At 45.3% G+C, this 24,902-nt stretch overlaps 1 protein-coding gene across 24 annotated transcripts in view; it reads left to right on the forward strand.

Annotated features, from left to right (window-relative positions):
• Positions 1–24,902, forward strand: part of LOC106587529 (SRY-box transcription factor 6) — a 197,063-nt gene that overhangs the window by 65,444 nt on the left and 106,717 nt on the right. For 11 of the 24 annotated variants that reach the window (XM_045689257.1, XM_045689266.1, XM_045689258.1 and 8 more), the window contains 2 exons: positions 10,644–10,884; positions 14,801–15,011. In XM_045689257.1, coding sequence (XP_045545213.1) covers positions 10,644–10,884; positions 14,801–15,011 — 452 coding nt within the window. Of the gene's footprint in view, positions 1–2,337; positions 2,871–10,643; positions 10,885–14,800; positions 15,012–24,902 lie in introns of those variants that run through there. The other 13 variants (XM_045689248.1, XM_045689264.1, XM_045689250.1 and 10 more) reach the window with 10 other exon arrangements.

The raw sequence follows: 24,902 nt of genomic DNA on the forward strand, positions 1-24,902 counted from the left end.
GTGATGGAGATAGTGAGAGGGGAAATAAAGGCCCCATTTCCCCATCAAAACATACTTACTGCTGACCAGGCAGAAAGAAGTCTTATTTTCTGTTTTTGTAGGTAATAGATTACAGTGAGTTTATCATTTGCGGTGAGATTTATATTTCGACAGAGGCCTACCATGTCTTTTTATTTGGCATCTTGACAAATAGATGAATGCAGTGTGAGTTTGAGCGTAGTATCAGTGGTCAGACACATGGTTAACAGCCCACTGGTGAGACATTTTCTGTATCAGTCAGCGGCTAATCCTGTACAGAGCCTGTTCTCTCAGACTGCATATACTGCACATATTTCTCTTCAACCATGTCTGTCAGCTCCCTGATTTTATTAGACTGTGTTTCCCATTCAGTTATAGTGGTTTTCTCCGTGCCGCTCTGTGAGTGAAGCATTGCTAAAACAGGGGCTGTACATGTCTTCTGTGAACCAAATTCTTGGGCAATTACTCAGATCAATGGCAGGTGGTTCTGGTTTGGCTCCTCAGATCTCGTTTCTCCTTGCAGCCTCTTTTTCTCTGTATAGGCTGTCAGTCAGCAGGATAACTTTTAACCACCTCCAAACAGAGCCGGCTGCCAAGCATTCGTTTAGCCGCTCACTTTGATTCGGCCCTCCCGTCCGACCTGTCACAGCGTTACACACTGTTGACCATGCTTTCTATTCAACAAGGGCAAATGAATTGGTTTCAGTGGTTTAAATCGGCAATCAATGTCAGTTTCCCAACATAATAAGGCTTAATCATAAATCTGTGAGGTGTGGCCTGCCTGACCTCTATTCATCAGTTCCTTCTACATGGTCTCATCTGGGTGGAGCAAATGAACTACCCCTGTTTTGATTTTCCGATTGACGTGTCACATGAAACGTTGCCACTCTCAGAATATGGCCCTTTCCCTCCCTCCGTAGCTCCCTCCCTCCCTTTATACCAGGCATCACTTTCTCACCCCCCCTCAGTCCCTCAGAGAACATACAAGGCAATAAGATAGAGAAAAACGTCCAGTGACAAAGGTGGACACATTTGTGTGCCTTGTTTGCGCGCCCAATGAATTCTTTCAATTCATGAGTGAGTGAGAGAAAGACAGAGAAAGAAAGAATGAAAGAAAACAAATCCCCAAAGAATTAGGGGTGGGACTAACTGTAACTAATGAGCTGTTGTCCAGCCAATCCCTAGAATAGAGCCGCTTAATCAAAGCAGCGTTGTAGGTAATTTCCTCATTCCCCCCCCTTGCAGAAATCCATTTATGAGATGAGAATGAAAGAGAACAAAACTGCTATTCTTTTCATTAGACGTTGTACATTTTCCAATTTGAGTGACCAGCGCTGGCGAAGCATCCTATTTTTGGAAAATAAAGAATCAGGATAGTTGCGGAGAAAGCAGGCCACTGTGTGCCGACATTCCAGATGTCCAAACGGCAGTTGTACCAACCAAACTTTTCTGGGCAATGGCTGCCAATGATGACCTCATAAGGAGCAGGCCAAAGACTGAGGCCCACAGTTCTCCTGCCATGCAGAAGAATACCCCCCCCCACTTTCATAATCCATTCTGTGTCTCCAGTGTCCCTCTCTTTTTCTGTCCCCCTGCAACATTACTCCTTCATAATTAGCCATTGTTCCTGCTCTTTTGGCGCGGCTCTCTGCATTTTTTCAGGGGCCCTTTTTCTCTCCTCCCCCTCTGTCCCCTATATACTCATTGTGTATCTCTAGGAAACTTGTGATGCCTGGCAGCCCCAGTCCTACTTGTTTGGCACCCCCAGCCCTCTCCACAGCTCTCTGCACTGTGGACTGTGGGAGATGTTACACTTGGTTTGTTCAATCTGAACTCTTTGCTCTAAACTCTCAAGTGCATAGAAGTTATCTTTATAAATGACAGAAAGGACCTGGCCTGAATGGCGCTTTGTTGACTGTTTTCCTAAAAGGGCCCCCCACTATATTTCATCTGTCAGTCGCTTTTCTTTACCCCAACAATGCTTGATTGTTTCCATGAAAACTTCAGGTTCCACAGACAGGAGAATTCTGTATTATTATGTTCCTGCCAAATTCCGATCTCTGTTTTCCTTCCCCTGCACTCACAAAGGGCTCATAACTTACTGTCAACTGGGAGGGGAGCCACAAAGCTCCACTGTTGCTCAGCGAATAGCCTGTGTTGGTTGATGGCTTGACTGGCTGTAAAGTTTGCTTAACTGCAGTGGCAGTGACAGAAGGCACTTTGGGAACTTCATCCCCCAGAAGGCCCAGACCTCTACACGTTCAGCGAGAGAGAGAGCAGGGGAGTGTAAGAGGGAGAGAGACAGAGAAAGAGAGAGAAGGAAAAAACAAGTAGCTTCTCTTGCCTCTCAATCTCTTTAGCTCCAGACTGCTGGCTGGACGAGAGAGTGGTAGTGCTGAGGTGGTGCAGTAGTTCTGGTGCTGTTCTTTATTGTGGGTGCTGCTCCTATGTGTGCTGCTCCTGGCTCTCCTATTGTTCTGTCCTTTAGTTCTGTCCTTTAGTTCTGTCCTCTACTTCTCCTCGTGGATGCCATCTGAGACAGAGTACTGTAGAACAGACAGGAAAAGGACTGCACTGGACGCTTGGCCTGTCAGCGAGTGTACGTGAGTGTTTGTAGTTGTGCATGTGAGAGTGTGTGTGTGTGAGAGAGAGTGTGTGTGTGTGAGAGAGAGTGTGTGTGTGTCTGTGTGAGAGAGAGAGAGAGAGAGAGAGAGAGAGGTGTGAGTACCCCTCTGGCTCCTGGTGAACTGAGGAGGTGTTATGCCATCCAGCGTTGAAGTTGTCTCTCTTGGATCGGGAGAAGGAGGACCAATGGCGGAGGGGGCCATCGGTGGAGACGAGCGGCTCAGTTTGTAAGTGTGTGCTCCTCGACCCTCACTGGGTAGACAGACAGACAGAGCCACTTCAGTGCTCTCACACCTGCATCAGCCTCTGTTGTCAGGCTCTGCCTAGCAGCTAGCAAGGGGGGGGCAGGACACCAACCAGGCTGTCTAACTAATCCAACTGCACAAGTGTTTAAAGTGAGACGGAAGACGGCTCCTCCAACAGGATATTATTGCAAATAATTTACTGTGCAAAGTAATTATGGATGCTGTGCTCTATATCTAAAGTGTGCACTTGAGGAGGCTTGCTTAATTTGCTCTGGGTGGCTGTCTTTTTGAGTGTGGGTTTTAGACGGAGTAACTACGGTGGTTTCTAATAGAGAAAGCATCAGGAGAGTGAGTGAAGTGGGGATGAAGTGCTTGTGTAATTGAGTTGACTTTTTGAAGGGGGAAGGTCAACATTTATAGAGGAACAACTCTCTCCAGCTACGTTGTTAGGGTGTATGTATTTCCCCAGCCATTTGCAATATTTTTATATCATTTACCCATAATTACTTTGTCCACTTGAATTTTTCTCCTTGGATTACATTTTTATATTATTGTCTGAAATAGATATCATGGAAGTGAAATGTTCATTTTAACTTTTAATTTGAACATCTATATATTTTTTTTTTCTCGAAAAAAAGCTAGTGTCTAGCAGAGCCATTTGTTTGTAGAATCCATAAAATCTAAATAATATAAAATAAATCTGATTATCATAAATAAACTGTGAAATAGACTTCAAAAAGAATATGAGTTCACATCTCATCATCATCATACAGTAGATGGGTTTATGTTCAAATATTGTAGCCATTTTAGAATGTAGGAAGTAAGGAGTTCCTCTCCATCGATTTTTCAGTTACTGGGTCTCGTAGGTAGTGTTAGCTGCTGTGGAATGTGTGTGTGTGTGTGTGTGTGTGTGTGTGTGCACGCTTTATATAGAGAGTGAAGGAGAGCGGTAGAAGCTGAATCATTATTATATGTTTATGTATGGGGTGCCAGGTTCATCTAAAACACAGTCACAATGGAAGGCGATCATTTAATTGTGCTAAACGGCAGTGAGTGTGTCAGTAATTTTCCAGCTGGGAGCTGTCAGGTAGCAACATGTTATTATGCCAGGGGAAGACCCTGTCGATCCCTGCTATATCACCTGGGACAACAGTGGGGGAAATAGGAGGTTACAAAGACCTCTAGAGGAAGACAGAAAAATATCTCTCTACACACTTTTGTAAAATCAAAATACTTTACAGTTCCACCTTTGTGGAAAATTCACTTTTGAATGTATTTGTTATATTTTCCCTTTGTATTTTGTACAGCCAATCTCAGGCTCATCTACAGTATCTGTAATAGATAGACAATATTGAATGTCTATTGAAAGGAAATTCAAGATATTTTCAAATGTAAAGATATATGGCCTTCAGTCCTGAAATGAGTTACATTTTTTTTTTTTATGTATTGTAGATTGCTTAAACTACATTGAATACTAGAACTTATATAAACTCTTTCTCTCTCCCACTATGTGGGTGAGCCCTGACTTGTGCTCTGGAGTAAAGCCTGTATCTTCTTTGTGTAGACGGTGTTGCTCTGACCATGTTCTCACAGTGCCTTCACCAGCATGGTGTGTAATGCATTTACTCCCCTACAATGATATTTCATTAGATGCACCAAATGGTTCTTGTGCTGGCCTGTGATAACTGCTCATATTTGCATTTTTTTGTTTTCCATTGTTAGTATGGTGTAATGTTAATATTTGACCTCTAATATCTTTGTTCCAGTCGATGTTGTCTAAAGACATCATGCTTTTTAGGTGTTCACCCAATTTTCAGTTTCTGTTGAAATGCCTTTGTTTTCAAATAACTTTAGATTTTTCTTTAGAGAAAGTCAAAAGATTCCATTAAGGAATATTTCCCCAAATAATTTTCATTTATACCTTTTATTTTCTGCATTTTGGTGTGTGTGTGTGTGTGTGTGTGTGTGTGTGTGTGTGTGTGTGTGTGTGTGTGTGTGTGTGTGTGTGTGTGTGTGTGTGTGTGTGTGTGTGTGTGTGTGTGTGTGTGTGTGTGTATACCTGCACATCGTTACCCATGGAAACTTGAAGCTCGGACATAAAGCAGCTTTTTGCCATATCCAGCTTTCCCATCGTTATGTCTTCAAACAATGGCCCTCTTGTTTTAACGACTTATTTGATTATTTCTCCCTCCCAAAACTGGGTGGTGGTGTCTGAGGGTAAGAGGGCTAATATTTTTCTGCTGAAGTGACCTGTGATTAAGGCTGGGAGAAGAGGGAAGAGGCGTGGGGGCTGTGTGGCGCGAGGTAGACGATGGGGGAGGGACAGGGGCGAAGGAGGGGGGCTGGTGTGGAGTTACTTATCACCATTGTCTATAAAAGGTCAGCAGTGTGAAAGAGCAGCGACAGCGGGCTGAAAGTCAGAGCTTGTTACGATAGAGGAGGAAATGCGATAGCCACAGACACACAGCCCAGTCATAAGACCTGGGGTCCTCTAATGCTAACCAATTAAACAGAGGTTGTCGCGTGATGAAACATTATCAGTGGCAACAATTCATGACTCAAAGCATTCCAGGCCATATGAGCCTTCACTCCTAATCCTTTAAATGTAGGCAGTATTGTCAGCTATACAGTTGAAGTCGGAAGTTTACATACACCTTAGCCAAATACATTTCAACTCAGTTTTAGACAATTCCTAACATTTAATCCTAGTAAAAATTCCCTGTCTTAGGTCAGTTAGGATCACCACTTTATTTTAAGAATGTGAAATGTCAGAATAATAGTAGAGAGTGATTTATTTCAGCTTTTATTTATTTCATCACATACCCAGTGGGTCAGAAGTTTACATACACTCAAATAGTATTTGGTAGCATTGCCTTTAAATTGTTAACTTGGATCAAACGTTTCGGGTAGCCTTCCACAAGCTTCCCAACATAAGTTGGGTGAATTTTGGCCCATTCCTCCTGACAGAGCTGGTGTAACTGAGTCAGGTTTGTAGGCCTCCTTGCTCGCACACGCTTTTTCAGTTCTGCCCACAAATGTTCTATAGGATTGAGGTCAGGGCTTTGTGATGGCCACTCCAATACCTTGACTTTGTTGTCCTTAAGCCATTTTGCCACACCTTTGGTATGCTTGGGGTCATTGTCCATTTGGAAGACCCATTTGTGTCCAAGCTTTAACTTCCTGACTGATGTCTTGAGATGTTGCTTCAATATATCCACATAGTTTTACTCCCTCATGATGCCATCTATTTTGTGAAGTGCAGCAGTCCCTCCTGCAGCAAAGCACCCCCACAACATGATACTGCCACCCCCGTGCTTCACGGTTGGGATGGTGTTCTTCGGCTTGCAAGCCTCCCCCTTTTTCTTCCAAGAATAACGATGGTCATTATGGCCAAACAGTTTTATTTTTGTTTCATCAGACCAGAGGACATTTCTCCAAAAAGTACAATCTTTGTCCCCATGTGCAGCTGCAAACCAGTGGCTTCTTCCTTGCTAAGCGGCCTTTCAGGTTATGTCGATATAGGACTCGTTTTACTGTGGATATAGATACTTTTGTACCTGTTTCCTCCAGCATCTTCACAAGGTCCTTTGCTTTTGTTCTGGCATTGATTTGTACTTTTCACACCAAAGTACGTTCATCTGTAGGAGACAGAACGCGTCTCCTTCCCGAGCGGTATGACGGCTGCATGGTCCCATGGTGTTTATACTTGCGTACTATTGTTTGTACAGATGAACGTGGTACCTTCAGGCATTTGGAAATTGCTCCCAAGGATGAACCAGACTTGTGGAGGTCTACAATTCTTTTTCTGAAGTCTTGGCTGATTTCTTTTGATTTTCCCATGAGGTCAAGCAAAGAGGTACTGAGTTTGAAGGTAGGCCTTGAAATACATCCACAGGTACACCTCCAATTGACTCAAATTATGTAAATTAGCCTATCAGAAGCTTCTAAAGCCATGACATCATTTTCTGGAATTTTCTAAGCTGTTTAAAGGCACAGTCAACTTAGTGCATGTAAACTACTGACCCACTGGAATTGTGATACAGTGAGTTATAAGTGAAACAATTGTAAACAATTGTTGGAAAAATTACTTGTGTCATGCACAAAGTAGATGTCCTAACTGACTTTCCAAAACTATAGTTTGTTAACAAGACATTTTTGGAGTGGTTGAAAAACGAGTTTTATTGACTCCAACCTAAGTGTATGTAGACTTCCGACTTCAACTGTATATAGGCCTTTTTCCTCTTTCTTTCCTCTGCAAAGTCACTGGGGCTTTGTCTGGGAGAAGGCAGGCAACATGTCATGCTCTTATTGATTCGTTTGGTTTGTTAGCTGTCCATTGTTATTGTGTAATCAAGCATGAGGGGAGACGGCTTGTCAAGAATTCACGCCAGAGTGGCTTCTTCAGTTTGCCATATTCTCACTGCTCAATGTACACAAAGGCACATATTAGGCTTCATTACTAGAGAAACACATAACATTATTGATAAGAGGAAAGGAATAGCAGCAGTGCAGAATGCAGTGTAGTTAGAATGCAATGTATAAACGGGTTGTTTTGTTGAGCATTTTTTATGTGTCTCACCTTGGATACTCTGTTATTCAATGTTTCACATTCACCACTGTCGACCTGGACCCCAGCTTCTCTCCTACTCTATAAAACACCTTATGTTTTATTGTTTAATTCAAACAATTCTGGAATCAAACGCTCACGTTGTGTACCATTATATTCCAGCATAGGCTTTGGGGACTATATAATGTACATATTGTTGCCCTCTGACATTTTCTGAGACTTATTGCAATATCCCTCCCTCTCTCTCCCTTCAATAATGAGAGCTGGTATTGTATAGGGCCTCTGAGAGATTGGGGGGGTGGGGCACCCTTGCTCTGTGCTCTCTTTAGCTGAGCGCAGCCCTCCCAGCTCTGCTAATAAATTATTAACCCACTGACAAATACTGTTACGGAGCCTGCCGCAGATCTGTTGCATTTTCTAACAAGATTGCTGTAGACACATGTTACAGGAGGATGGAGTCAGCCCTGTTCACTCTGTCTCTCTCACGCCTCAGCAGCTTGACTGATGACTGGAGACCGGGGTAAAAGTGCCTGAGAGACTGAATATTTTAGTGGTAAAATAATACCACTTGATTTACTGTGTCATACAAAAGAAGTGCTTTGTTTCACTCTCGCACTCCATTGAAGACAGGAGCTTGTTGTGCTGGAGGCCCGGGCTTTTTGGATGCATGAATAAAAAATGTGGTGGAATCTCCTAACTCGACCCCTCCCCCCTTCTCCAACCTCTCCACCCCCATCTTCCTCACAGCACACCATCACTCTCAACAGGCAAGTTCTGAACTTTGCTCTGAATTTAGATTTTCAATTAACACTCTCAATTTTGAGACCATTTTCTATTTGATATAATTACAGGAAACAATTTATTGTCTGATTAAAATTGAGAGCTGGTTCTCTCTAGAGAAAACAGAAGACATCACAGGCCGGTCTGAGAGAGAGTGAGGCTCCTTCCTCCCAGCACTATGGTACCTGACAGACTGGCCCTGTTGACACAGCTGCTGGGGCCTGGGTTATTAACGTGGCCTGCCATTTTCCCATTTTCACCCTAACCACCACCAAAAATACTGATCTATAACTACGTGTGTGTGTGTGTGTGTGTGTGTGTGTGTGTGTGTGTGTGTGTGTGTGTGTGTGTGTGTGTGTGTGTGTGTGTGTGTGTGTGTGTGTGTGTGTGTGTGTGTGTGTGTGTGTGTGTGTGTGTGTGTGTGTGTGTGCCTGCCTGCCTGCCTGCCTGTAAGATTTGGATGTCCTAATACGTATATGTGTTTTCAACACTCTTTATTGTAATGCCTTGTGAAATACAGTAATGTGCTGGCTCTGAACTCAGTTAATGAATTGTATTTAACAATTCACATTGAGAGTGCTAGTCTGCTCTGCTGTTCAGCGCTGTGTGTAAAAGGATGGCACGCCTTTAAATGAACTAGCCATTCTTTAGTGGAACTGAGGCTGCTGAGCGCTGGCGGGCCTAACAGCGGCATGCGATGTGCACAATCCTCACGTACGGGGAATGTGGAAGCACCTAGACTCTTGATCAGATTATTCTAACAACAAACTGTGTGTTAATCTCTCCCTGTGTCAAGTTTGTTTTGAGCCCTCTGTGAACCCCATGCCATTACTTTGGCAGAGTCTGGTGAGGTACGGTGGAGTTGGCTGAGTTGTGGGTTAGCTAATTCCATAACCTCGCCTTCCTCTCCTCTGTTTGTCTGTCTGTCTCATGGTCCTCCCAGCAGGCAGCACAACGACACGATCACACCACAGCCTTTGACCTAGAATACCCACCTCTCTGTCTCCTTCCTCCAGCCCATAGCCTAGCTAATGGGGCGGCTAAACCTCCATCACAGTGACCCTGCGGAAGAGAGGAGAATGGGCCAAATTTCTCACACCCTGAGCTCCCCTCCCTGTCTCTCCCTGTCTTCCCCTGCCCATCCCTGCCTTTCCCTTGCATAGAAGATGCTACAGCAGAGATGAGACCTAGACTTGAGGCTCACATGCTGTTTTCATTGTTAAATACCCAGCAGCTTAGCATGAGGCAGATCAGGGGCATGGGGAAAAGAAAGTTACCAGTAAATATGGACTGGCTCCTTTTCCCCACTTCAGATCAGTAGGAATGCCATATTATTATCTTATTAATACCAATCACATAATTAGATTTTCTGGCACAGTATTCATTTCAGTCATTGTAGGTCACAGCATGAGGGTGGCATTATTGTAATTGTAAGAAAAGGCAAAATTAGCTGTAAGATTCTAGGAGGGGAAATGTTAAGCTACATAAAACAATTCAACACTGTTTAAATTGGTATTAACATTTGTTTTCTTTGCACCTGATATGTCAAGTGCACTCTTCAATGTAATATTCATGAAAGCGTGTGACAGATTTGTAAATTCTGTCTTCCACTGCCAGGATCTGATTTCCAAGCTGCTTAAGTAGGATTTATTGGCCAGGAGAAATAGTGTAACACTGAAAAGTTAATCGTTTGCTAATTTGGAGAGTGGAAGTAAAAAGGAAGCAGCTTGGGGTTGGTGTTGTGTTTGGTGGCAGGATCGTTCTGTCAACTGTTCAATTCAATCAATTAAGGCTCTTCTGTTAATTAAGAAGAGGACAAGCACATTACTTTGACTCGTCATCTCCTTATAATTGTTTTTCATAATCAAACAAAAGCGGTTTAAGGCATTATCTGAATTTGGAGCGATAGAGAGTAGGGTTGTCATGTTTACCTTTATCTAGGGTCATTATTGACTGGGGCTTGACTGGGCCACTATCTGGGGCTGTGTTAGCTTCAATGAGAGCGTGTTATGTGGTATAGTAACCCTCTTAGCAGCCTAATCATTGGCTGGGTGGAGGGAGGGAGTGTTGGGCCTGGCCCAGACACAGGCACTGCTCCAGCCTCATCTCCACCATTTACATTAAACAAAGGATTAGGAGAAGCCCCATGGCCTGCTCTCACACCTCCTCAGCAGGCCACATGACCATTGATAGGATTTCTCCAACTTTTACTCAGGTCCAACATTGTTTTTCAGGGCACCAGCAGGTGTAGGTTGATGTGAGGATGGTGAAACATCCAGCATACCTGTCGTAAATATGTTTTGACATCAGCTGTTGTGTCGTCCCGGTGTCATAAAACTGTCTGAAGTTTAACTACGTGTCTTTGAAGTTTTCTGACGGTTGTCCTATTCTCTTTCTCTCTTCCACAGCAGAATAATGTCTTCCAAGCAAGCCACCTCTCCGTTTGCCTCCGTCGCCGATGGGGAGGAAGCCATGAGTCAAGACCACCTGTCCTGGGATAAGGAGGAGAGTGCCGAGGCCCACGGGACGCCCCAGCTGCCCCTGCACAGCCTGCTCCACAGCAAGGGCTCCATGGACGAACTGCAGCCCCTCAGCAGTGTCCCTCCAGAGAGTGACTGGGACAGCATGGTGTCAGCCCAGCAGCGCATGGTGAGAGACACCACCCTGTAGACCAGTAGACCACTTGACTAGTAGACATATTACATTTGCTAAAAAATGATAAAATAATGTAAGTAGGGGTGAGGAATCATTGATACATCTTGTAATTCCTAGAAAACATACATCTCAAAGAAAGAAGAGTAATATGGCTTAGCAGTTTTTTTGTGGATCGATCTGATATAGGGTCTATAGCTAGCTGCCTTACTGCTGTAATACTCACTGTCTACTGTAATGACTCAGTGTACCATTCACTATTTACTGTAGGTGACAGGCAAGCCATCAGAAGGTTTCAGAGGGTACCATATTATTGTCTCTGTACAACAGCAGTCTGTTTTCCAACGTTGTCAGGGGTGAGGTAGATTCCTGACAATGTTCTGTATTTTCCGTTGGTGACCTTCACCATTAATGACTTTCACCACTGTCTAGCCTCTGAGTGTGAGTAAGCCTGACACACAAACACACACACACACACACACACACACACACACACACACACACACACACACACACACACACACACACACACACACACACACACACACACACACACACACACACACACACACAAAAAAAAAAAATGTCTTGTCACTGTGCCCTAACAGAGAGGAATTTCTCCCACAAGGACAAGGACACGGTCACAACAGAGCCCTCGGACTTAAGACCATGCGTTCTGCCAAGCACTTGTCTTTGAAGTCTAAGCTCTCACGAGTGTCTTGAGATCCTCCCCACTCTAAAAGAAGAGGACAACAACATATTGAGTTGCATTTTAGCGTCACACACAGATTTGATGAAACTATAAATAGGGAGACAATACGACAGTGGAACAAAGTCTCTGAGAGGGTATCTGTTCTAGAGGGCCTGCCCAGGCCCCTCAGACCCCCAGCCGCCTGACTCCCTCACTAGAGGCTCTCTCTGGACCAGGATGCACTGGGGCCAAGATACAGGCTCAACAGCCACCCATTGTTCTGTGCTTGTAAAAGGGAACTCTTCACATGCCTCTCCCTCCTCCTCCCAGCCATGGGTACTGTCTCTAATACTGTGAAGCCGTAGGGATCCTGGGACCCTCAGATAGGCAGCACCAAACCAACTATAATCAACTACAGGTTATTATTAGGCTGAACAGGCCCAGTGATATCAACAGTAAAACGTGTAGTACACTACACAGCACCCCAATAAAAATTCAATACCACAGTATGGCAAATTAAGACAGAATGGAATGTTGCTACGCTTCTTCTTCAGGCTGCATCCTATTTGTCATCAAATAAACATCTCCCACAATATGTGTTGTTGTGTACATCTGCAGCAGGCCCCAGACAATCTGTGGAGCTGCTTTGATGTGTGTGGAGGAGAGAAGAGCAGAGGCACTTGTGGGCTGTAGCCAGGGAGGCAGGTGGCTGTTTGTGACAGACGGGCCTGCAGTAAAGAGACCCAGAGGGGCTCTGAAGTAGCCTTCCAGGGGCCACCCCTCCACACCGCAGTGGCTGCTGGGAGAGAGTCGCTGCTCCCCACTCCTCCTGCCCACCCACGTCCCACCCCCAGCCCCATCCCAGCCCCTTTGTCCCGGCTTGTTTTCTAAGGATGCTGGGAGAGAGTCGCTGCCCACCCACGTCCCACCCCCAGCCCCGTCCCAGCCCCTTTGTCCCGGCTTGTTTTCTAAGGATGCTGGGCGGTCTGGAGACCCTGTTCTTGTCGTCCAGTATGTAAATGATAGTCAGGAGATTGCTCAGGTGGTCCGCTCTTCTGACAGGCTCTAATTGGATCACAGGGCCGTTAGTGATGAAGGTAATTAGAACGGCATTTGAAAGAATGTTTTGTGCATTGTCTCCTGTTACTCACTGCAATCACTCGACAGCCTCTTGATAGAATGAAAGGATCCGTATGAAAGTTCATTCTATTCATTTTGGATCTGAGGGAGGAAATGCTTGCATTTAGTTTGCATAATTTCAAATCCTTTTCAGTTTATCATTACTTCAATTATTATTATTTTATCCAGATATGAAAAACAAAAGTTTTTGCTGCCTTTTTAACTTGAGCAATACCAGCCAATATATATAACATATATAACAACAATATGTAAAATGATCTTGTTCTGGTTGATTGTTCTGCGTTGAACAGAAAATACAGCGAGACATGGTGGAGACCTTGTGAACTGAAGGGTTGTCAAACCTGAACACTGCCAGTTAATGGAGCTTCTAGTCTGAGTAGAATCTATCAGATGGATGGTGGTGGCAGGCTGTGATGTCGTACTGAGGAGCGACATGAGGTCAAGGAAGGAGGACTAGAACATGGGGCAATGACAAGTCTTGAGGTTAATTATAGAAAGACAATCACAAATGTACCTCAAAGCTGGCAACATTAGTTTTCCCCACCATTATCACATCACAGTTGGCTGTGGATTGCCATGGCCTTTTTATCATTAAATTGTAAACATTGAAGTTGGAAAAGTGAAGTGTCGAGATCCCGTCAGCTCAAGTTGACTTGGTACAGATGGCGCATGGGAGAGGGAGTGTGAGAGGGGAGAAGGAGGGATTGACAGAGAGAGAGAGAGGGGGGAGAGAGGCAGACGGCGAGAAGGCTGAAAGTGTTGCCTTTGCTGATTACCTGACTCTACTGCTGTGCCATGCGTCTGTGTGGGCTGTGCCCTGAACCTGCGCCAGCTGATTAACCCAGCGCCACTCCACTCCCCACAAGCACCCTCCACTGGCCCTGGCACAGCCACAGCCACCCCTGTATAATCACCCCCATCCTGCCCGCCCAGCGCTGGGTGTAGACCTTGTCGCGCCAACCCGGGCCCTGGTACTGAACCGAACCACCTCTCTGACTCCTCTGCCTGTCTGAGGATATTAAGCTTGGATAAAAGATTGCAACAGGAATGCCCAGTGTACTGTACATCACTCCATGTTCTTTGGGAATATCAGCTGATCCCACACACTTCTCAACATCGTTCTACCTTCTTGATGTTCCTTTCTTCTTGGGTTGTTCACTTTCACCGTTATCTGTGTGTCCTTCAGTAGATTGGCTTCCTCCTTTATGTGTGTGTTGAAGGTATTGTGTTGTTTTGTTGTTAAATGTCAGATCAGGCAGTGTTATACGTGACACACACAACAGATGTGAGAACACACAGAGGTAGAAGGGTTCAACTCTTCACAGCAGAATTACCTGTTGTCTCCTCACTCTCTGCAAGCCATAATTAAAACAGCCTTGTGTCTGAGAAGCCATGACCCAAGTTCTCTCTCTCTCTCTCTCTCTCTCTCTCTCTCTCTCTCGCTCTCTCTCTCTCTCTCTCTCTCTCTCGCTCTCTCCTCCTGCTCCTTTTCTGTGTACAGAGAGCACCCAGCCATCAGTCTCAGACAGGACCCTTAGTTAAATACTAAACCACACACAGGTGGGACCCAAAAACAACAACAGCCTGAGACAGGACACAGATTTACGATGGCCCGCAGCACTCAGCTGAGAATAGGCCTCCGCTCAAAAATGAACAAATTACACAGCACTCACCCCAACACAAATGTACACTCAAACGCAATTTGAGAAATTATAGTTGGGAGGTTTCTCTGTGTAGTTTCTCCGGAGGTAAAGTAGTGCCTGAGCACACACACATACACACACACATACACATACACACACACATTATGGCTATGCCCTCTGAAAGTGTCCCTCATCGTTTCACTACACTATTTTCACTTGCCAGATATCATTTGATAGAAGCTGCTGTTGTGTGAAAGCCAGAGAGGAGTCATTTGATATGGCCAAATCGTCCTGGGCCACCAAAGAACTAGCAATCACTGCATTTGACTACATCAACTGTCAACAGCCGATAAAACTCAGATACACAGGGAAATACTAATGATTATATCCAAACCCCTTTCTCTTTCCCCATCCCCTCCCAACTGCTGTTTTCTTACAGGAATCTGACAGCAATAAAGTATGTTCCCTGTACTCCTTCCGGAATAACTCAACCTCCCCACACAAGCCTGAGGAGGGGGCCCGGGAGCGCGGCGACCTGCTGAGCGGATCTGCGTTCGGAACGCCGGAGCGCCGCAAAGGAAGCCTGGCCGACGTGGTGGACACACTGAAGCAAAAGAAGCTGGAGGAGATGACAAAGTCAGAGCAAGATGGTAGGACACTAAGTACCTGTGTGTGTGTGTGTGTGTGTGTGTGTGTGTGTGTGTGTGTGTGTGTGTGTGTGTGTGTGTGTGTGTGTGTGTGTGTGTGTGTGTGTGTGTGTGTGTGTGTGTGAGGGAGTGTGTGTGAATGCTTCCTTTTTCAAATGGCGTCAAACTTTTCCTCTCCCTCCCTCTCTCTTTCTCTATCATTTTAGTTTTTTCTTTCCCACTCACTCTCTCTTTTAATTAAACACACACACACACACACAACACGTGTGCACACACACACACACACACACACACACACACACACACACACACACACACACACACACACACACACACACACACACACACACACACACACACACACACAGACACAGACACAGACACACACACACACACACACACCCAGACATACCCAGACAGAGGCTGGGAGGACTGACGTGACTGTGTTTCCAGTTTGTTCTGAACCCTTTCCACAGTGACAAAGAGTGGGTGGCACTACACCTCAGCTTAAGTGTGGTCTCCCCCCACTGCCAAGGCAAACTGTCAGGCCGTAAAACACATGCCACCGACCTGATGCCAGGAACATTACCTTTTTATTCTTCAACACAGAAAGCTCTTCACTAAGGGCAGCATTCATCAGTCAAAGTCAACTGCACCTACAGACAAAATGAGTCCTGGCTATTAACAGGGATGCATGTGCCAATTTAATTCATTCAGTTTACTGTACCATATAGTACCTCATTTTCCAAATGTCCTCACATATCAAATACACTTAATAGAACTATATGTCACCCGATGGTAACCCACCACTCCCTAGTCCTATATGGTATCTCACAGTACCCCACACAACCTTCTGTCACCCTATGGTAACCCACCACTCCCTAGTCCTATATGGTATCTCACAGTACCCCACACAACCTTCTGTCACCCTATGGTAACCCTCCACTCCCTAGTCCTATATGGTATCTCACAGTACCCAACAGAACCTTCTGTCACCCTATGGTAACCCTCCACTCCCTAGTCCTATATGGTATCTCACAGTACCCAACAGAACCTTCTGTCACCCCCAACTCTCTCCCCCAGACTGCAGACTGTAAGAAGAACGCACAGGGGAAAAACAAATGTTTGAAAGAGCCGCTACAACATTTCCCCCATTCTTAATTAGCACGACATTGGTAGTATAGTGTAGTATTCAATCAGACTTGGAGCCCCCTGGGAACGCTGGTGTCTCATTTAGCGTCGGGGGAGCTTTTAGCTTAAGCACTACATCACATGAATAAATTAGACGTCCGTTCATTTAAAAATAATTTGTCGCTTTCTTTTTATAAAGTGTTTGGTGGTCTTTGCACAGTATCAACTATCCTGGATTATTCAGTAGATAGCAATCTCCTTCCCAATATTTTATTTTCCTAATTTAATTAGGTCATCCAAATTCTAATATTACTAATTACAATATTACATTTTAGCAATATTAGATTTACAATAATTTATTCAGATTCATTATTTATGATAATGTTGGCTTATGTGTTTAATAGTAAAAACAGTGTCTTAACTAGTATTTCTTCCCCTGTTGTCTTAATGGTATCGTTAGTTTCATACCCTTGACTTTTCCGGAGATGATACCTTTCCCTCGGCACAGAGGACATCTCTCATGTGTCTCTGGTTTCTGATGGGGTTGTTTTCCGCGGCGGGCGCGCTCCTCTGAGCCCTCTGTGGCGAAGGCAGGCGTTATGGTAATGAGCCCCAGCTGGTGAGGGCCGGTTGTTGCAGTAATTTAAATGGTCAAGTGCAGCTGGTAATCCAGGGCCGTATGTTAGCGCAGGGAGGAGAGAGTGCTTCAACGTGCAGTACAGCTGTTTTAATCTCCTGTTAATAAAAGAGCCTGGCCCTGCCTCATGCGCCATGCATCAACACCACCTAAATAAACTCCCTTGTTGGAGGAAATTAGTTTCTGAGAACACAGAACAAGACATGAGGCTCACGGAGTTGGTGTCAAGCGTCCACAAGGACACTGAATCTCTCCATTCCAGCAGTTTACAGACGACATATTGAACTATGTCGTCTGTAAGCTGCTGGAATGGAGAGATTCAGTGTCCTTGTGGACGCTTGACACCAACTCCATCAGTAGAGATGACTGTGATTACTGTACATCAGAAGGGATATTACAGAGTATGGTGTGTAGGGCAGGAGGGTAACTGTTGTTACCGTTCATAATCTATGTCAGTGTTTATAGAGAGCCTCTGTGAGCATCTTGAAAGGGCAGGATTAACCCATTACGGGCACACCAGAAGGTTGGAGAGCCATTTGTTGCCTTAATGACCTGGCTAATGTAAGACAAAGCAGTGATGTGCTAAATATATCACTTATCTAATCTATGCTATCATAGAGACAACTGTTCCTCCTAATCCACCCTGCTTTAGTCCCTCCACTGGTCTGGATCACTGGAGTCTTCAGAGCAGAGCTAGACACCATCTGCTGCCATTATTCTGACTGAGTCCTCCCTGTTATGTCCCTGGTCAGGAATCTCATCTCATTGTGATGATGGATCAAGACTGAGCTTGCTGGCCTTAATAGAGGGCATGAGAATCCTCTCTGTTTCACCTATTACAATGTAGACACTTGTTCGACACCATTAACATTGAAGTTGTTTAAACTGGACTTTGTATATCCTCTTAGATTCAATGATGAATGAGTCAGAAATTGTCATTTAGATAATTGTGTGACGTTGTGCTAGTCCAGAGGCCATATTTGCTACTGAGCGACGGTAAAGCTGTGGACTGGGACAGAGAGCAGTCCTAACAGACCATGACAGAGTCTCCTTCGGCCGGCCGGCCATGCCTCTTTCAGTCCCCTAACAAAATGTTAATTACATGTATATCGTCGTCAGGGTTCGCTGCCCTCAAATCCAATCAGACGAAAGTTGACCGCAACTTTGCCTAGCTGGGCTGCCATCTCAGTGCTCCATGCCTGAACCCGCCACAGTGGCCATACTCATCGGCTCTACCGCCCTCCCACCCCTCCTCCGTCCTCTCTGTCACTGGTCCTTAAAGTGCTCTAAGTGCTTGTGACTGCGCTAATGAATGAAAATGTCCTCCCAGCAGTGAGGACTGCATTAAGCTGAATAGCCACCTTAGCTGTAAAAGCTCTATTAGACTCAGTGGCCAGGAGGGCTAACGATTGTGCCCAATGTTTATTTACTAGGTATTGTAAATGCATTATTTATGGAGAGCTTTCCAGACACCACTTGTCAAGAGTTAAAAATGTCAGTATAAGGTGTTAAGGGAAAAAGAAAAATGGCCTCCATTATGAAGATCCAAGGTGACCTTGGTTGGATCCACAATTAGACCAGCTTCCTATAATGCACTAAAGTATGAATAATGGTCATAGGGAGTCAACACTGTGTTGTCCCCAAGACAAGGACAGGTGATAGTTGTATTTGTTAGGTTTTAGGTTTTAGCCTGTTCCTTTGGGCTCTATACAGGCAGGTTGAATCCTTGCCAGCACAACCAGCTCTGGATTGGATTTGCGTGCAGTTAATGAATTCCTAATGTCTCTTTCTATTGTGCATTGAGTGGCATGCTGAGACATGTTTTTATTCTTTATCGGTGGCCTGTCGAGCACAACGCATATTCTGTGCACGGAGGCATGTCAGAAAGCGATGCACTCAAGCCGGTCAGATATTCGTCTCCTTCTTTGTAGTGTACTCTGTTACAGAGACTTGCTGCTTGCATCAGGGAATGTCAACACACAGGCATGCACGCACAAACGTCCCCTTTTTGCCTGGGCATCGACAGTCCTCTGCCTGTGCCAGTGTAGCCAGCAGTGTCGTATTGCCAGGAGTAGTTCTGGCTGCTGCTAAAATCTTGTTATATTTGAATCCATGTTTAAAGGCCGGCGAGACTGAATGCCATGTTTCAGGCAGGAGTGTGGCAGGGCTGCAGGCAAACCCTAACCCCAACACTGACCTGGGATATTGAAACACGTTCTAGGTCTATGTTCCCTTATGGACAAAATACACAAGGCTTTTTAGATTTCAGGTTAAACTAGAGGTTGCAGTACATAACATCTATATTCTGATGTAACGGGACTGCTTTTACAGTTCAACCTGGTGGTTGGCCTGTATAACAGTACACAGTATCCCACAGTGTTCCTGTGATGACTCTAGTCTGTCTGTGGAGAAGAAGTGAGAAGGAGAGGTCGCTCCCCATTGAGTTGGGATGTCCTGACCCCCTGGGAACAGGTGTGCATGCTGGAGGTCCTGTCTCAGAGGGTAACATGCAACCCTGGGTGACCTGTGACACTATGAACAGTTGCTAATGTGAAGGGGTGAGGACTTCTCCCCAAGGCAGTAACCCAACCTCCTTGGAGCTGAGAGGAGGTCCATACTCCACACTATGGTGCACAGGAGCCAGGCTATGGCCAACAGAAGCTAGCCTTGTCAGTCAGAGTATCTGGTTAGCAGTGCACCTGGACCACAGCAAGGCCTATTGACTAATTACCATACCAGTGTGAAGCCACAGCACCTTCATCCACAGGGACAGTTCACCAAATCACAGCCTTCCTCTCTGAGGTAGAAGGATTATGAAAGAGATCACACACGTCAGGAGCAGAGGACCTCCACTGTGTGACATGAGTGGTCAAATCGTGCTGTTTAGTTGGGTGATCTGAATGTATGATTCTCAATTTCAGTCATACTCTATGTAATGCCAATCAGAATATATCTCTCTCCCATCTCTCTCTCTCTCTCTCTTGCTCTCTCTCTCTTGCTCTCTCTCTTGCTCTCTCTCTCTCGCTTCCCCATCTCTCTCTCTCTCTCTCTCTCTCTCTCTCTCTCTCTTTCTCTTTCCCATCTCTCTCCCATCTCTCTCTCTCTCTCCCTCCATCCCCCTGCTTGTGGTTGTAATCCGTCTCTGGGCTATGTGTTATGCCAGTGTCTGTGGCAGTGCTGCAGTGTGAGTGTGGGTTTGTAATCAGCATTGTGTGCTAAAGAAGGGCAGGGTCATTATCCTCTATTACGACAGGGTGTGTAATGAGATTCAGGGATGGGGGAAAGCTTTGGAAGAGAATAGGATCAGCTCCAAGCCTTTGGCCTGATTAATACTGATGAACTCATGACTTAGTCCTAACACAGTCTCTGCCCCAATCCTGCTGTCTCAACCACGGAAGCTCACTGTAAAATTGGCTACAGGTGATTTCTACCATTTGAAACTGTATGCGTAATACATTGTTATTAGCCAAGCACAGGATTTCTTGTAGAAAGGCATTTTCATTCATGCCCACAGTATCTGATTGTGTTCTTACGACTCGCTTAAAGGTTTGCTTAAGAAATAATATAGTAGGACAAGCTCTCTCTCTCGTTCCCTCTCCCCTCTACCCAGCTGCCCTGTCGTCTGGCTCTGTTTTATCCCACCTAATTAATAGGAATCTTTGTTATAATGATCTGTGGTGTGAGCCTCTGACTCGATGCATATGCAATGAGGCTGGAGACCCAGTCGCCTTTTTAATGTGTTGGCTGCTAGTCGAGGTGAACCTGCAGGTTTTGAGGCACGCTTCAAACACTTAGCTCTCCTCTACTCTCATCTCCCCAGTCCCCCAAACATCAGTCAACCGTTTCTCTCTTCCTATCCTTTCCACTCGCGCTCCATCTTCTTGTCTTCTCCTTTAATAATTGTCCTTCTCTTCTGTCTATCTGACTCTCTTCTGTCTATCTGACAACCTGCTTATCTTGATACAAGTGACATATTTCATCAGTGGCTGTTGTATCTGTGTATGGTTTAGTATTTTAGTGGTTTTGTCTCTAAGTGTTTGTGCTTCTGAGTGTATGCGTGTGTGTGTGTGTGTGTGTGTGTGTGTGTGTGTGTGTGTGTGTGTGTGTGTGTGTGTGTGTGTGTGTGTGTGTGTGTGTGTGTGTGTGTGTGTGTGTGTGTGTGTGTGTGTGTGTGTGTGTGTACTCCCTGCATATAGCTCCATTGTTGTGTATTTTATTCCTCGTGATACTATTACAATTTTTATTATAATTTTTTTACTCTGCATCTTTGGTAAGGGCTCGTAAGCAAGTATTTCACGGTAAAGTCTATACCCGTTGTATTCAACGCATGTGACAATTAAAAATATGATTAAATAAAAAAATACAACTGAAATACCTTATAAAATAAGTAATCAGACCGTTTGCTATGAGACTTGAAATTAAGCTCAGGTGCATCCTGTTTCCGTTGATCATCCTTGAGATGTTTCTACAACTGTTTACACCTGTGGTAAATTAAATTGATTGGACATGATTTGGAAAGGCACACTCCTGTCTATATAAGGTCCCACAGTTGACAGTGCATGTCAGAGCAAAAACCAAGCCATGAGGTTGAAGGAATTGTTGTTGGAGCTCCGAGACAGGATTGTGTCGATACACAGATCTGGGGAAGAGTACCAAAACATTTCTGCAGCATTGAAGGTCCCCAAGAACACAGTGGCCTCCATCATTCTTAAATGGAAGAAGTTTGGATCCACCAAGATTCTTCCTAGAGCTGGCCGCCTGGCCAAACCTGGCACCATCCCTACGGTGAAGCATGGTGGTGACAGCATCATGCTGTGGGGATGTTTTTCAGCGGCAGGGACTGGGAGATTAGTCAGGATCGAGGGAAAGATGAACGGAGCAAAGCACAGAGAGATCCTTGATGAAACCCTGTTCCAGAGCTTTCAGGACCTCAGACTGGGGCGAAGGTTCACACAGCCAAGACAACGCAGGAGTGTCTTCGGGCCAAGTCTCTGAATGTCCTTGAGCCCGAACTTGAACCCGATTGAACATCTCTGGAGAGACCTGAAAATAGCTGTGCAGCGACGCTCCCCATCCAACCTGACAGAGCTTGAGAGGATCTGCAGAGAAGAACGGGAGAAACTCCCCCAATACAGGTGTGCCAAGAAGACTCAACGCTGTAATCACTGCCAAAGGTGCTTCAACAAAGTACTGAGTAAAGGGTCTGAATACTTATGTAAATGTCATATTTCAGTTTTTTTTTTGTAAATTAGCAAACATTTCTTAAAATCTGTTTTGTCCTTATGAGATATTGTGTGTAGATTGATGAGGGGGAAAAAACTATTTAATATATTTTAGAATAAGGCTATAATGTAACAAAATGTGGAAGAAGTCAACTGGTCTGAATACTTTCTGAATGCACTATATGTGTGTGTGTGCCTCTCTCTCTCTCTCTCTCTCTGCTCTCTCGCTCTCTCTCTCTCTCTCTCTCTCTCTCTCTCTCTCTCTCTCTCTCTCTCTCTCTCTCTCTCCCTCTCTCTGTGTGTGCCTGTGTTCATTCTTGGCCGATGGCGTGGTCTGCCAGCCCTGTGGAGCAGTGCTCTGGTCTGTCACTTTTGTTTGAATAGGTAATGTGGAGCTGTTCAGGCTGAAGAGACATGAGCTGGAATCGCTTGTTAGGACACATGATCAAAAGCTGCTCTCTGCACTCTGCCAATCAAACCTCTTGTCACCCTGTGAAGCAGACGTTAAATAGATTTTTCGGCTGTATGCCGCGGGCAGTCTGCCAGCCTGACATGCAAACTTTTACCAAAAGATACCAGCTCCACCACTCCTCCCCTTCCTCTCTCACCCCCAAAACTCCTCCTTCATCTCCCCCTCCCCTCCCTCTCTCTCCTTCCACAGCACTGCCCCTCTGCTTCCAGGCTAGTGAACAGAGCCCAGCGCTAAATGACATGGCTAAGTGTAGGGCACAGGGAGCACGCTCCACTCTCACTCTCCAGCCTGCCTTCTCTGAACGATGGATTTAGTATGCAGTCCAAACAGAACCCATACACACCACATCACGGCTGCCTCCTAGGAGTTAGGAGAGACAGGGGAGTCCTGACAGAACAAGAACAGCATAGGTGGTTGCAGCTAGATCCGTCTAAAGTGGAGCTCTCCCTCTTTGAGATGACAAAACAAGCAGCTGCTTCTTCAGTGTGCCATTCTTCGCTGCGTTGGGATCACCTTCCCTCTTCTCATATTCCCATTAGTCAACAGTAGCAACTGCTGCGGAGCATTCCGGGAGCCATCTTCCCAGGATTCAGCTGTTGACTCTGTCCCCCTGCGCCTGAGGAGCACAACGCTCCCATTGTGTTGCTGGCCCAGTGGCTGCACAGGAACCCCCTGATAGGAGGAAACGGGTGTCTTAGGGAGACAAATCACAGCCAGGGCCTTACAGAGGCCTGTTTGTGTTCAGACACACTCCCCATAGGTGCATCCCATCAGCTGCATCTCAGCCCTGGCCCAGACCTATAGTACAGCCAACCATAATGGATTGGGACTCAATTATACTGAAACATATTGCTTCATTTTAAAAATGATTGAGAAGCTATGGAAGAGTTTTTATGTATTTTGTTCTATGAATTTCCATGTGACTTTAAACAGACTAAAAGACAAAACAGTGTAGAATAACAGCTTGTATAGAATAGGAGTGTACTGGAGACTACACTTTCAGCAGCTTTAATAGCCTGGCTGTTTTATGTGACCCCTCAGTATTTGGAATGCTACAGTGAGGGCAGAATGCTGACACACAAGAAGGCAGAGCCCATTAATGCTCCTAAATCTGTCATTGTGCTGGAGCTGTAGATCTGGAAATAGCAGACTCCTTTATGCAGAACAGGGACCGATATGGACAGGCTTTACGTAATCAGCCTGGAGGGTGGGGGAGATGGAAGGTGTGTGTGTGTTTGGGGGGGGGGGGCAGACATGGGCACAACAGAGCTTCTGCCAGGACAATGGGGAACTTGGGGATGAGGGCCAGTTGGATAGACAGTAGGACATTAGAACAGGGTTTTGTGTGTGTGTGTGTGCATGTGTGTGCGTGTGTGTGCGTGTGTGTGTGTGTGTGTGTGAGGGGTTATACTGGGAAAGTCTCTGCCCAGTATCACTGTCCAAGCCTTGGCGTTGGGTTCCCAGGCATTCTCCACACATAACTGGACAAAAGAGCTGGTGTCATCTGACCGGGGATGAAAATAGTGTCAATGTAACCCACACCATGGGCACAGACGGGCCCTGTGGCCTGCTAATGATTTCAGGGCACATCGCATGCTTGTTTTATAAGACTATGGTACGTCAGCCATCCAGCTAGCAAATCTGCCTCGGTACAGGCAGACATGACAGATTACACAGATCCTCCTTGTACCATATTTGCATTGTTTTCCACCTAACACTGAGCATGAATATTTTACACTCCACTTTGATGTCTGCCTCTTGAACAGAGAGACTGTTTAATCACTTGTGATAAAACAAATGTCTGCCCTCACTCTCTTTCTCTCCCACCCTGTTCAATAACATTTCACATGTGCCAAGAGATGAGATTAGGATGTCAGAAGAAACGGATAGGAACATGTTTTATTGCGCTGCAAAGCTTGAGTGCTGATGATTATAATTATTAGGCGAACACCATCTCTCGTTGGGAGTGCCCCCGATATCATTTTAAGCCTGCGGAGGCCGAGTGGTTAATATGGTGTAAGACCCTGGCATCCATTACATGTCATGAAGTTCCAATGATAGGTTAAAGTTATGACTTTGGATTATAATTAATGATCGCTGGGCTGGAATGACATTTTCCTCTATCTTATCATAATGCTGCAATTAGTGATTTGTGTGGTGAGGCACCCCACTTTCTCCTCCCCTCTTCTCTCTCACTCTTCCTGTCTGTTTGTAGTTCTCTCCTGGGTGCCAGTTGGCTTCATGGCGGCTACCGTAAGACTTCTGTTGTTAACTTTTTGTTAAAGTCATGGCTGGGCAATGAGCTCAGCCTCACATGAGATCTGAATTATTCCATCCTTGCACAGCTTGTCTCAGTCCATGTGGCTCTGTATCCCAGAGAAAGGGGATGGCTTGTTTCAAAGGAAATACGGCTCCCATTGTTGCAGAACCAT

Source organism: Salmo salar, chromosome ssa11, assembly GCF_905237065.1.
Source record: "Salmo salar chromosome ssa11, Ssal_v3.1, whole genome shotgun sequence".
NCBI classification, from domain to species: Eukaryota; Metazoa; Chordata; class Actinopteri; order Salmoniformes; family Salmonidae; genus Salmo; species Salmo salar.